At 41.0% G+C, this 14,973-nt stretch overlaps 1 protein-coding gene across 6 annotated transcripts in view; it reads left to right on the forward strand.

The window, feature by feature from the left end:
* The window catches only part of LAMA2 (laminin subunit alpha 2), a 367,591-nt gene that overhangs the window by 179,223 nt on the left and 173,395 nt on the right, over positions 1 to 14,973 (forward strand). For all 6 annotated transcript variants that reach the window (XM_053381873.1, XM_053381876.1, XM_053381874.1 and 3 more), the window contains exons 13-14: positions 8,846 to 8,947; positions 11,962 to 12,173. In XM_053381873.1, coding sequence (XP_053237848.1) covers positions 8,846 to 8,947; positions 11,962 to 12,173 — 314 coding nt within the window. The remainder of the gene's footprint in view (positions 1 to 8,845; positions 8,948 to 11,961; positions 12,174 to 14,973) is intronic.

Genomic DNA, 14,973 nt, shown 5'->3' on the forward strand with positions numbered 1-14,973 from the left:
AAAGGGTTACAGTGCCAAAGGGAGCTACTGGGCAGGTTTCAATGTAAAGGAGCAGAGTATTCATGTGCCTCTCTGCTAGCGCTGCAAGTCACTGCCCCACAACAGCAGTCTGTGTTTATATGTTGTGCTATAGCTTTCATAGAATCACTTCTACAGAAATATATAGCTCTTGTAGCAACATATCCTATTTTAGCTCTAAAGTTTATAATTGCTTCAAGCTATTCCATTTACATTAAATATAAGGTACCACAGGGTGCTACTAAATATTGAAGAGTTAGGAGACTAAAGCAAAACATTTGAATTTATAGCAAGAATTTTTTTTATTAGGACATCGAAGTCTGACTCGAATACATTTGTGCAACATATACACTCACACTTTGAGAGGAGAGCATTGATGTTTGACAAGAACAAATTAAATTAAAATAAAATGTTTGGACATAATACAAAGTACACTAATCACATCCTCCTCAGTGTATTTTTATTTGTGATTTATAATTTAAAAACCCAGTCTTTGCTGCTCATGAGTGCTTGTTTGTGTTTGGGTAATTCAAAGAAACATGGAGAAGTTCTCCATGTTTTAGGTTGTCAAGAATGTTGAGGGTTGTTAGGAGACCAACATTCCCCTCAAAGAGCTACAATTCTCAATTAACAGTCACTCCTTCTTCCCAGGGAACTCTGGAAATTGTAGCTCTGTGAGGGGGATAGGGATCTCCTAACAAACCTTTGCACTCTTAAACAATAGTTCCCAGTGTTCTTTGGAGGGTTCTTTGTTTAAAGTGGAATGATTCTGCTTTAAATGTATAATGCTCGTGGGGCCCCAATTTAGCCGCTATCATGCACTCGCATGATCGATGCTGCCCCACCAAAAAGCACTTGTCTGCGGTTCAGTTGAGTGTAGCCAGTAGTACATTTAATAGGTGTTTGCTACATACAGCAGCCCATGCATATATATCTATGTGCCACCTGCACAGCTACCCAAGCTGGGGACTGCTGGTATGTGAACAGTGCACATCTGTAGGCCAGCACATCTGGGGGGGGTTAAATGTGATGCTGGACATGTGGTTTTTAGCACTTATGTGACCTAAATTAAACCATTAAGTAATCTTCAACTATACAATTATAACTATTCCAAAAATACAGAAATACAGGAATAAATTCCTCCCCACCCCCTACCAGTGCCCTTTCAAAACGAATCTAAAAGCATTATGGCAGGTCCTAAAGAGTGATAGAAAGGGTCATCTGCAAATTAGTTTAAAATGCCCACAGTTAAATGAAGGGATAAGAATACAAAGCTTTCAGTTAGATCTTTGACAACAAATCCTATATGTGTCCCTTAGATCCCATTTTAATTATCATAGAATTGAGAGCCCCACCTCAACCCTACTTTCAGATCTTCTGAGAGAAAGTTCATGATGATCTGGAAGGTATTAAGAAGCATCTTTAAGTTATTGAAGTATCAATATGATTAGTTCTTTGCAGAAAGGACAATAACTGTCACTTTCATAAAGTTTTATATATTTTCTCCTTTAATGCTTTTCATTTTATTTCTTACTCTTTTGATAGATGGCAGTTAAGAAATTTGCTTGAGATGATGAAATATAACCATATATTACAGTATCATTACTTTAAACATAATCTGTTTTTTTACGCACAAATAACTGGGATGTCAAAAAGTCCCAAGAACCAAACCTGCTGTGTTTCTGCTTCATGTTTAATGTTCTTTGCTTCCCTTCCTCCCTCTCTCCTGCTTTCTTTTTCAAATGCATTTAACCTTAAAATAGGTAACTTCGACAGAGAGTAATGGATATTCTATGTCAGGTCAATTTATGAAATGGGTTTTGCTGTTCTATCAGCCCCTTGCTACCTGCAAAAATAATTATTGTTATTAGTTTGCATTCATGTATTCTCTTTCATTCCAAATAATTCAGCCTACTTACAAACTGTGGGGTATGCAGCAAGAAGCCACTTTTCTCACCATTAGCGACCCATGCTTTCTCTGGTTAAACAGCAGTGGTACATCTTTTAACGCTTTGGGAAATGAAAATGAAGATAATAGTTTCTAAGTGACACTGTATGCTAGGATTTAACGCAGGTACAATATGACTATTGAATAGTAATTCAGCTTGTACACAGAAGCTAATGACTAAAGCTAATGGTCAGCTAATTTCCAGGTCACTTGCACCAGAAATATTTCATGCTTACTGGAGGCTACAGAATATAAAACTGTCTCATACTGAGTTAGACCATTGAAGCCTCTACTCTGACCAATGGCAGCTCTCTAAAGATCTTTCCCAAGTTTTTAACTGGAGACGCTGTGACTTTTGTATTCAAAGTATGTGTTGTAACACTGAGTTATGGCTCCTTTCCTAGTGTGGGGTGGATGAAATACAGACACTCGTTTCCTGAAGTCTTTGAAAATATACATAGTATTTCATCCCTCAAATACCAACTCTTAGGAGTGTCTTAAACTCAGTTTCTTGGCTCACTGCCTGAGGATTGCTACGAAACATTTCCCTTCTCCTGCAAGACCCTTGGAAAGTTACAACTTCATATTGATCTTACAAGTGCGGACCTTGGGGTTGAAGCCAATGGCAAGAAAAAAAGTTGAGGTCAATTTATAAGACTTATTGCAAAGACAACGGTGACTTCTTTTGTCACCTTCCTTTGTGCGCTATTACTGCTAGGTGTGTGAGAGAGATGGGGAAAACTTGCAGGTCTGCAGTTGCAGGCTGTCAGTCTAACAACCTGGAATAAAGAACATCAGTCTCTGGCTTGGGGAATATGCACAAAGGCCCAATGCTACAATCCATGGCAAACTTTGCACTCACGTAACAGCCCCTGCTCACACTGGCGGAAGAAGAGTGCGGGGGGAGGGCACCGCCCCCCAGCAGCACGATCCAGGTGGGGTGCCATCGTTGCTGCCCCCTCCCTGTGCTGGGCACCATGCCCCTGCAGGTGCCATGCCACGCACCCAGGACATGCGCCCTGCCCCCACCTGCTCTCCGTCCCCCGGTGCCGGAGCATGAAGCTCCACCACTGCCTGCTCGCTCCTCTTTTGCGCATGAAAAGAGATGCTTGAAAGCTTCCTCTATTGGTTTTAAATAAGGTGCACTTTCCTGTTAAATCCAAACTGGCAGAACGGCAGTTTATTCTAACTGTTCAAGAAAACGAGAAACAAGCTGTTGTTTCGGCTACTGGTTTGCCAGCCCACCTGCACTGCCTGCAGAAAAGACTGTGACATACCTTCAGCGTTTACAAATATTTTCGTGATGATAATCAGTGTTAACACTGCACCCTCTGTTTTATTCTTGGCACATTTCAAACTTTTGTTAATGAGTTGCATCCATATGCAGAGGATGGTTGATCTCGGACTCAATTTGTTCTGGCACTCATGTTCAGCACTAGAATCTGCTTTCTTTTCTAGGGCTGACCCCCCAGAATATTTGAATGGTATTTTATAAAAGTGAAGTTGCTCCAGGCATGCTTAGAGTACTTTGTTCACCACCAAATGACTGGCAGGGTATTTTCCCCACTCTCTCTCTCTACACACACACACAGGCATAGAGCATTAGGGATCGGGGATTCTTTTCAAGGCAGATGGCAAAGCTTCCACAAAGGTCTGAGCCTTCTGTTTGCCCTTTTGATGGTTTTAAAAAATAATTACTCAAGTATGAGTAATCTGTGAGCATTTATTCAGTCCGCTTATGAAGCCGCTTCCATTTTAAGACAGTCAACAGTGCTAAATGGTCAATGCTAAGGCTTCTTGCTGTGCCCATTTGGATTTCTGCTGAGGAGACAGTAGCATGAACCAATTAAACCCTATCTTTTTGGACAATAAAATAGGTTCCACATTCACCTTAATGTTTTCCCTTATCAATTATAAGATGAAAAAGAAAGTTAGTGTTTCCCCGCAAACATATACCTCCCTGATCTATTTCACTGACTTCTAATTATTGAATTATATAGTTTAGTAACAGCAAAGCAATTGCTACTGGGGGGGAAAATCTACTCAGCAGCTGGTGAGCTTGTCTTTTTCAATTTTTCTACTTTCAGGATGAGCTAGAGGTTTGGATAATATTTATAATTCTGATGAAGCACTTAGTAGATTTTTAATAACCCTTCAATGGGGAAAACCTGGCATATTCTGCAACACTGTCACAGCTGTCAGCATTATTTTTTGCCAGACTGGGTGATTTCCAAGGGCTAATTCAGGCCTTCCCATTGCCCCCATAATATACAGTGTGTGTATATATGGTGTTTAAATAATTTCCACCTGGGAGAATTATAGAACAAGTTTCAGAGACCATTACATATTATATCGGAAAATGGGGAATTAATGTCTAGAAATGGCATTCCTATGTGACGCTATAGGCACATTATGTGTCTATGGGAAAATTCAGTTATTTGGTAGTTTTGCTACTCTTGTCTTTTGGGGTACATTTACTTTAGCTTTGTTGGGATTGTTTTGCTACCTTATCTACGAAACAGCAATTTCACCTGAATGTAGATTGAATTTTTTTCCTGAAATATAAAGGGTAACTCTCTAAAAAGAGGAACAGGTGGCACCAGCTTTTTCTTAAAGAAAATTTGTGTGCATGCCTGTACATGGTTACTAGCTTAAGTAAACATCCTTTGTAAGACTATAGTCATATGTTGACTTCGGAAGACTTATTTTGGGGGAATTCTCAAAGCTACCCAATGGAAATGACTATCCCAGCTTGATATGTTGCAGTTCATTGCAGGGGGAGAGGGGTTTTTCACTATTTGCTTTAGGTGCAAAAATGTCTAAAGCTGACACTGAGGAATGGTTATGGGATTTGCTGTGCAACAAAATGAATATCACATCCACATGGAAAATATTTACAGAGAGCAAAACTTCTTTTATTTTAAAAATGCCCTTGTTCTATATACTTATTCAAACAGAGCAAAGGGAAATGCCACTTTCCTTTTATCTGTTATACCAATGCAAACTCTGGACGAAGGTCTTATCAAAGATAGCGAGTTCTTTTTAAACTCATTCCTTTCTTAACAAACAGAACTTCAGCAGAACTAAAATATATAATAGTAACTGAGAATTTATATTAAAATGATAAGACCTACATACTTTGTATCCAGGGTAAGAGCTTCATTAGAATTCATTTCAACGTCTCTCTTTTTGCCCTTTCCCCTAAATGCAACGGACACATATGAAATTCTCCTTATGACTTCCCAGCTAGCGTTTGTTATTTCAAAAAACTGTAATCCAACCCTGGGCTGGATTAATGACGGAGCATTTCCTTAAAACATAAGCATGTAAATTAAAGTAAACAGATGTTCAGACACTCCGTCTGTGCAGCCTGTAACCCACATGAGGCACAAACATACTTACTGCCCATCTGTTAAGGTGGCTTGTTCTCCATTCAGTACTTTGTCACGGGTGCCAGTCAGTCTTGCGTTAGACTGGCAGGCTGTTGAAAACTAAGATTGCCATTTGGGGTGGGGGATTTGTCCTGCCTACTGTGCACTGAGATATGTGGCATTAGACACATTTTTAATATACATAGTTCCTTGATTATTCTTTTTTTTTTTAAAAAAAAGGTTGCCTGAAACTTCTAGTGCTGAGTCATTAAAGATATATTGCAATGAATACTTATAAAATGGGGGCGGGGAGTTTAATAGGACAATTCACAACTCCAAGGCCATCTTTCAATCATTTTGTCTCAGTATGGTCCAACAGTATCAAAGAAATGGAATGAATTGTGGAGGGCAGACAAATGTTGACACCCCTTATTTTGTGGCCTGTCCATGGTTAGGGAGAATATGTGGGATTGCCAAAATGAAACTGAACATTGTAAGGTAGGTTGGAAAGAAAACAGAATTAGAAGGTACTAGTTTGGAAAAATATATTGAGATGCCCATAATTGATGGGATCCAATCTTGCCTTCTGATTTAGATTTATTGTCCTAGCATCTCCCAGAACCATCACTAAGTCTGGATTCTTAAACCAAATCTATTGATGTGCAAAATCGGTTCCTTTATTTCCACAGATAATTCTGCTTTTTCTCTTGTTCCTCCCTTACACCTGGCACAAAGGGGGGGGTGTAGGCATGGACCCTGTTATTTTCTTAATGTCTGCTCCTGGAGACTAAAAAAGCAGCCCACACATACTGAAAACATACTAGCCTGTAGTTGCCACTGAAGAGTGTGTGTCCAAACTGGCAACATATACACAAGGGCCAATGTTTGAATTTTTATTTCCTTCATACAGGCCTTAGTTGTATGCGACACGAGCATGTCGGTGCTTCATTTTGTGGTGAAAAACTTACATTGAGTGGGACTTGATCAGTGAATGAGGGTGAGGGGTTTAAAATGCTTCTCCCCTCCCAAATTGGGTACCCTATGCAAGCTACCGCATAGTTCGTATAGTTCGTATAGGTCTGCATAGTTAAAGCCATGGTTTTCCCAGTAGTGATGTATGGAAGTGAGAGCTGGACCATAAAGAAGGCTGATCGCCGAAGAATTGATGCTTTTGAATTATGGTGCTGGAGGAGACTCTTGAGAGTCCCATGGACTACAAGAAGATCAAACATCTCCATTCTTAAGGAAATCAGCCCTGAGTGCTCACTGGAAGGACAGATCCTGAAGCTGAGGCTCCAATACTTTGGCCACCTCATGAGACGAGAAGACTCCCTGGAAAAGACCCTGATGCTGGGAAAGATGGAGGGCACAAGGAGAAGGGGACGGCAGAGGACGAGATGATTGGACAGTGTTCTCGAAGCTACAAACATGAGTCTGACCAAACTGCGGGAGGCAGTGGAAGACAGGAGTGTCTGGCGTGCTCTGGTCCATGGGGTCACGAAGAGTCGGACACGACTAAACAACTAAACAACAACAAAATGCAATCTACAGCAATGCTTCACAGGCCCTGTGAAGAAATGTCAGAATCATAAGACTAGAGAGATGAAGTGGGGAACCAGTTATTTTTATTATAGTTAATGGAAAGCATGAGTGTGCAGAACGCATCAATTTTAACACAATAATTTCTTATTGCCTTTTTCAATTATTGCATTTTCTTTGAGAAAGTCAAAAATTAGAGCCAAAAATCCATTGTGATATTTGAATTTTACTTCTTAAGTGCCAGGAGCAAAGAGCACAGGGGGTTATATATTCACTACTAGTATTTGTAACATTTTTAAAGAGTGTCCCAAAAAATAATTCCTTCTATATATGGTTGGGAGACATAATCCACAGGATGTTCTGCAGAAGCCCCATTGAAATGAAATTACTGCTCAGGAAATCGTACTGGTGGTGTTGGTGTTTGTTTGTTTTTGTTTTCTGCTGTGTTGGAGGGAAACTTTAAATATTGGTAACTGTAATCTCAGGCTGGATCTAGACACATCAAAGAAGTGGTTCAGTTAAACATGTTGTGAACTCATACAGGGAAATCCAGTTGGGAAGGACAGGACTCCACAGCGCCACCTGGTGTCTCAGTCTTATATTGCATAAACAATGCATATAAAATACTTTTTCTTTACAAATCTAGCTGAGTCCACTGTGGGTGCCTAAAGTAACCCAATTTTTTTTAAATAAATAAATAAATAAATAAATAAAAAGCTTGATATAATTTATTGATATGATTTCTGTTACTATTTATCAAGCATCTGTAACATACAGAATGTGGTCCACAGAGAGTATACCTGCTCTCTACAAACCTCATTTATGTTTCTTTAGAAAGCATAACATTGGCTTCATGCATTCAGACACACTTGCGCAGGGAGGGGGGAAACTCCTGTATAACAAATGATGATGGAAGACAGCACATAATTCCCTATGAACAGCCTCAAAGAATATCCACATAATTCTCTTCAATAATATGGATGAGAATGAGAGATGTGGGGAGGAGGGATCTAAGGGAGAGAGAGATTCTTTGTTATACCTGAATATATAGACTGGCTTACCTTATTCTTCCAAACTTCTGTATTTGTTCTGAATACTGTCATTTGTGATTTGCTTTTGATGCTGTTTCAAAAAAGAAGAAGAAAAGTCTAGTTTGCCAGCTATTTTCTGGAATGCTGGGATCAGCATCTTTAAAAACGTTAACAAAAAGTCTAAAAAGAAAATTCATTCTGGGGTCAAAATATGCCTTGAGGTTATTTGCCTCACATTGTTTTGAGGCAGCGAACAAATGCGAAGGAAAAGACAGCATTCAGAGAGATATGCCTGTAGGAGAACAAGATTGTGGCATTCTTCCTAATTGGATTTGCTTTTACGTCCTGAGGACAGATCCCCTCTGTTTTAGGTTATACTTTGCAAGACACATTCAGTATTTGTAGCCTAGTTCTCCAGGCTGATTGGACATGGAGTCCCTCTGTTTGAGCCTTGAACCTGGGAATTGGAGAGGGTGGGAAGTGGACAGGATAAAAGAGGGACATGCATCCCTGATTCCTCCAGCAATTTAGTATCGTCCAAATATTATATCTTGCGCATTAGGGTTTTTCAATAAGAAAAGCGAGTCAAAAACGTTATTGCTTTTATTTTATTTTTTAAAAAACCACCAACATTATTTATATCAAGCATTTTAGAAAGAAAAAGAACATATATGCTTGGTTCCCAGCCTTTAGAAGTGTCTGAAAGCACTTCTATCAGAATTGCTTATTTGGAGTACTGGAGGTGGGAGGAGAGAGAGTCATGTACAGGAAATGAACAGTTTGTAATGATTTTTCCTTGGGGCTCTCTATCATCCACATGTCCTTTCTCCATACAAGAAGTCCTTCCCTTGAAAGTGCTGTAATTGGAAAAGAGTAGTTCAAAATGGTTAAAGGCATGTTTTCTGCTATGTAATCAGCATCATTCTTCTTTACCGCAGATAACAGCTGCTGGAGGACATCTGAAATTTACCGTTTCGTATGACCTCACAGGGGATGAGGATGCTGCAGAAGCAATGCTGCAGTCTGATGTCATCATAGAGGTAGAGTATTGCTTCCCCGTCTCTTGAAACGCTCATTGAAAGAATAGGTTGCTAGTGGCACACAGTCAGCAGACCTCCTACGGCTAAAAGAAGAAGCTAGCAGTAAGACCCTTCCCTAAGATGCTTACATTCCGATCTAAATTTCGTTGGTGGGGAAGACAAGCAGTGAAGGAGAAGAAAGGGGGATGAGTCAAAGAGCAACAGGATGGATATATGGAAATGAAGCTGCATAGCCTTAGTTTTTGTTTGGGGTGATGAAGACTAAAAGCCAAAGAGGCAGGGAACTTTCCCTCCCACCCTCTCAAGGGCTGCATTTCTTTGGAGAAAGGAATTGAAAGCCACATACCCCGAGAGAGAGAGAGAGAGAGAGAGAGAGAGAGAGAGAGAGAGAGAGACCAACCAACTGAGGGAACACCGTTCACACTCACCCACAATTCACACAAATCAAATATGTGTTTGCGTGTTCAGACCCAGAAACCTCCCTCCTAAATAAAGACACATTTGACTCAAATTTTAGTTTTGGTTTTTGGCAGAATTTAGGCCACAACTTTATTGATTACAGAAAAGTGAGTGGTTGCATAGGCTCTGGTTCGGCTAGTTCCCTACACCCTTGCAGGTAGCACTGACCCAGAGCTCTATCATAGGTCAGCCAAGGGTGAACACCTGAGGAAGGTGAAAAGCCTGTGAGCAGACTCAATTCACTACCCAGATGCTCCCCTGGACTCAGGCACGGGCGCAACCCCTTTTCGGGGGTTGGCCAAACCAAGTTGAGCCCCTGGATTCCTTTAACGAATACCCTTCACATAGGGATGGCGAGACCGTCCTCCCATCCCTATCACTTGAAGCAGTGCCTATATACAACCTTACAAGTTGTGACGAATTGCTACGTAGCAGGCGAAACCCAAATTGCAACAGCCAATCAGCCAAGTGGGGAAATTCCTGCCATGCCCCTGTCCCAACGACAGACAACACACAACGGTATAGCAAGGTCAATTGCAACAGGCCCTAAAATTAGGGAGAGGTGGGTGGGTGTTCCAATGCACGAGCTGAAAGAGGAAGCTCTGGGTCACGTGCATGGATATATATAGGTCCCTCGATCCATTTAGACTGCAACCCCATTGGCCAGATTGAAACCCAGCATCAAGGGACCTACCACTCGGGCGTTGTGGCTATCCAAAGGACCCATCCAAAACCAAGAGGTCTCCAGATCTCACCGCAACACGTGCCCTCTTTGAGGGAGGACATGATTTAATATAACATACACATTGCACACCATATTAACGTAACCACACAGCTTTAACATGCAAACACAATCACACATTGAGCATCACACACATACACACACACACACACACACACACACAAGAGCCCACTGTTGATGGGATGCTGGATGCTATGATCCTACACATGACTGTGGCCTGATGGGAAGTCTTGCACATGACTGTGGCCTGATGGGAAGTCTTGCTTTTAAGCTTCGCTTCTGCATATGATGCTGCACAAACCGTTCTAAGCTGAAACATTCCTAGAATGTTCAGTTCAAATTGAGTTCGTACCTGACTTGTTCTTAATGCATAGTTGACCACATCTATGGATGAATGCTATATCAATCACTAGTAAAAGTTTAATAAGGAGGTTTTCATGCCTGTCTAGTTCTGTGCTCCCTTTCCCAGTCTTTAATCTATTGGTGATTAATGCAACCTTTGCTTTGTACTTGTGTTAACCAATCAGCAATAAGCACATATGTGGCAATGCTGTAATATTCAATAAAAGAGGCTCCTTGAGACTTGCTCAGGAGATGCCTCCCAGATGACACTTGCTACCTGTCTGTCGTTATTTCAACCCAACACACTGTATAGTGCCCGTCATCTGTTTCTGGATCATCTGAGCAGTAGAATGGGATTGTCAGGAGGGGCGCTTGAAACTCTTGTCCTGCAAGATCTCTTCCCCTCCTCCCCTCTGCATCAAGCTGACTGGGGAAACAGCTAAGCAGCAGCAGCAAATAAGAGGATGCTCCTTAGATTCTTGCATTGCAGGGGGCTGGACTAGAAGACCCTTGGGATCCCTTCCAACTCTATGATACAGTACCAGGATTCCTTTGGGAGCTGCAGCTTCAAGGTTCTCTACATCTTGAGTTGGTGGCTCCCAATGGAATCATTGCCCCTCAGAGTGAGATAACCCTTCGTGAAGCTTTAAGCAGTGGCTGAAAGGGGAGGTGCAGGGAGCATTCAAATCTCCTTTGATGCGGAAACACACTACCCATCTCCCCATTCAACTGCCTCTTGAAGCTGTGGCTCCAGAGGACAGCATTTTTGCAACCCCATTTGGACTGCCACCAAATCAGGGAGGGCAGACTCCAAGAGAGACTGACACACTGTTCAGAACAGCTATGGCCACTGCTTTCCCACCTTTGGCTTAACTCAATGGTAATAAATATCACAGGAGATGTAATCTAGTGCAGAGCTAGGCATCCTTAGGTACCATTAGCAGTGTGTAGGATGATGCTCAAAGACTTGCCATGAATTTATTTCATTATTAAGTTCATCCCAAAGGAGCGCAGAGCAGCGATGTAATTATAAAGAAAGATAATTACAAAAAAGGGCTCAATTTTTTCAGTGAAAAATGCTTCTGGATAAGTTGTTTAGGATCGTAGTCTAAATAGAATAATTAAGCTGACTGGGATATGCACTGTGTAGGCAGGTTACACTATTTTGTTGCTGCATTTATTTCTATTGTATAGTTGATAACGAGCAGCATAATTCTAGAATTTTTCCCCATGAAAATGCACAGCTGTGACATCAGTTACCAACATATTATCAAAATTTTGCATGCATTACCTTGTTCCATCATTATCCAGATTTCCACACCAGTGAAAATATCAAATTCCAGAGAGTGTTTCACGTGTATGAAAATTGCCTTGTAGCATATACCAAAGTGCTGTGCTCTCTATAAATATGTGGCATTGTGTGTCACTTCTTTAAAATGTTTTCATCCTTAACATTTATAATAATTACTAGGGAAGTGGCTTGAGAATCAGCACGTCGCAGGAGGGAATTCACTTGAACCCGTTTGAAGAGCACACTGAAGAAGTGTTGTTGAAGCACGACTTATTTCTGCTGCATGGCACTGACTATCCGGTCAGCAAAAGGGAATTCATGTCTGTGTTGGCAAATATAAAGAGTCTCCTTATAAGAGCCACGTACAGCTATGGGATGAATGCCATCTACAGGTAATCATTGAAACAGCATTTGGTTCTGTCTGCAGTTCTATTAAGCAGGTTGATCATCATTTCCCCCAGCAGCATCTTCATTTAATTAAGCTGGAAAACAATTGAGCTTGGACACAAATTTCTATTTTATTAAGAGCCCCAATAAACTTTGGTTTATTCTGAATCCTCCCTATTTCCCCTTCTGATTTAGTTGAGATTCTTGCATTACTGGGACTAGATGACCCTCGGGGTCTTTTCTGGCTCTACGGTTCTATGATTCTATGAAACTTTTGGATCATGCTTCCTTTCACTACTGTACTTGCCCATCCTGTTGTGATGCACTCACCTGTGTCAAAAACCCCTACTGCTACGACAGCCCACTGTACTAAATGTGCTAAACCTTCCTAAATATGCTAAAGCTAAGATCTGGCAATCTTTCACACTGAATACAGTTTCCTTACCATTTCATGTCTCCTTGACTTTACGCAGCCGTTGTTTGTTCTGTTTCTTTGTTCACCCCACCTGAGTCTTTAACTGCTGCATCTCTTCAACCTTGAGTCATCTCAAGGTCTTTGATCTCTGTCAGCTCAGCCTGTGCTCCGCGTTTTTCTTTTGTACCTGGAACTTGCTTTTCAAACACTTACGCTGTTTGAACTCTTCCTTATCTTTCAAATTCCTCCTCAGAAATAATGCATTTTCAGACCTGTTCTACCTCTTGACCTTATTCCGTAACTAGCTGTAAGCTATAAGCCTGTAAATACAGCCAGCTTGAAATCTCATGCAAGGCAAATCATCCCAAACTGACAAACCCAAGCAGTGCAAGACTTGAAGAATCCCTGGAATACTACCTGACGTTGCCCAAAGAGTTGCAATGAGTGTTTTCACTGCTCTTACACCTTCCCCTTTGTTATAGTTGCACATATGGTGATAAATACTGTCTGGAATGTCCTCCTTGCCCTATGCAGCAATAGCATCACAGCTTTAGCGGAGCATCTCCAGCCTGGGCTTATTTTGTGGGCTTAATTTGCAATGTTTATTTCTATTTACATACATAGATAATTTCATTTGTATGCCGCCTTTCCACAGTCCAAACTATGCGCAAGTCAGCTCACAACATGAAAAAATACATAATTACAACATAACAAAAACAGTCATAAACAATAAATAAATAAAACAACAAAAAATACACAACCAGACTGAACGATCGCCACGTAAATTATACTAAAATCTGAAATAAAGATATAATATCTTTAAAAATAATTTAAAAATATCAATAGCAGCAATAATCCCTCCTGCAACAAAAACTCCTAAACAATACCCCAGCCCAAGTGTTTGATCAGCTGCCTCAGCTTCTGCAGCTGGAGTCAGTCAGAGCCCTGTTCTCCCAGGCGAGGTGGGAAAATGCCTGCAAGGCAGGGAGCAGGTCATCCAGGACTCTCAGTTTCTGAACCACTTGATTGTAAAAAGAAACTCTAAATAGTTTACTAAAAAGGAACCATTGATGCAATAGTAGTGCATTAGTGATGGATTTATACTGGACCATGGAGACACCATAGTTTTTCTACAAAGCTTCCCCAATGTTATACTATCATTGCCATATGGAGGAGCACTCTTGCACAGTGACAGCAGGACAAAAATAGAGTGGGAAATTTGTGGTATAAAAAGTTGCAGGATTTTGGCAGGCTATTATGACATATGTACAGATTGGAAGTGAAGCATTTCCGCCCTTTCCCATTTTGTGTCTTTCCTTTATTCAGCTGTGCACTGCAAGTCCTCCACATCTCTCTGTTTACACCTGTAGAATGAACCATACACACTGTGAATCTATTATACATTGTAGCCCTGTGCAGAATGTTTGAAGCAGATACGGATAAATAGATGGAGGAAAGTAGGATCATGCCTGCTGACTTTCCTTTAGCCTTGAGGTACCTTCTGTTTGCATATATCCTGATACATGTATGTTCCATAGACCAGATCTTTACCCTCCATTTTTCAGTGTAGCCCATGCAATTGGAGCCTATGTATTTATCTTTTTACAATATAGCCCGTTCTTCACTGAATGTTTTTAGTTGTAGAGCAGGAAACAAAGTAAAAGAATAAACAGAGGAAAACAACAGACAACAATTACAACTTAACAATTGTATGATAAAGTAAACAAGCAAAACTGCTAAAGTTAATATTTAACCAATTTAATATTTAATCCAATTAAATAAATACCCAGGTAAAAACAAACAATACATTCCAACAGATTGATGCAGATTAAACAACCAGTGGTTTTAGCAACAATTCCCACGTCATTTTTCACTTACGGCTGTCCATTCCCTCCCTCTCTGTGTCTCACACAAAGAGGGCCACATTCCTTGCCAGTAAACTCTTGCTCTGTGGCTTTTGAGTAACTTAAGATCATTCACCCCTCTCTGCAAACCATCCAGGCTCTCACCCTTGTTGCACACAAGCACCCACAGTGAGAAATTCCCTTCCCTTATCCACAGCAGGAACAGAGCAAAATAAAAGTGGGGTAGCAAGAAGGTGCAGCTGGTGTTAGGAAGCTCTCGTGGACCTCAACGTCAGTAGGGCTGCCAGGTGGAGATAAATGTGCAGATAGATTTTCTGGTCTCTCCCATCTCTCTTTTCCTCACCAGCTGGCACAGACAGTGTTCAAGTTGCTCCAGAGCCTGCACATCCAGATGTATGCATGTAGACCCCTGCACAGACAGGGACTCTAATACATGACATTGGTGTGGAAACAGCAAGCACAGAATACACACAGCCCTTTGTGTATTCACCGCTACCCTCTCCAAGTGCCTGCACAGGGCTAGTA

Source organism: Podarcis raffonei, chromosome 3, assembly GCF_027172205.1.
Source record: "Podarcis raffonei isolate rPodRaf1 chromosome 3, rPodRaf1.pri, whole genome shotgun sequence".
In the NCBI taxonomy this organism is placed as follows: Eukaryota; Metazoa; Chordata; class Lepidosauria; order Squamata; family Lacertidae; genus Podarcis; species Podarcis raffonei.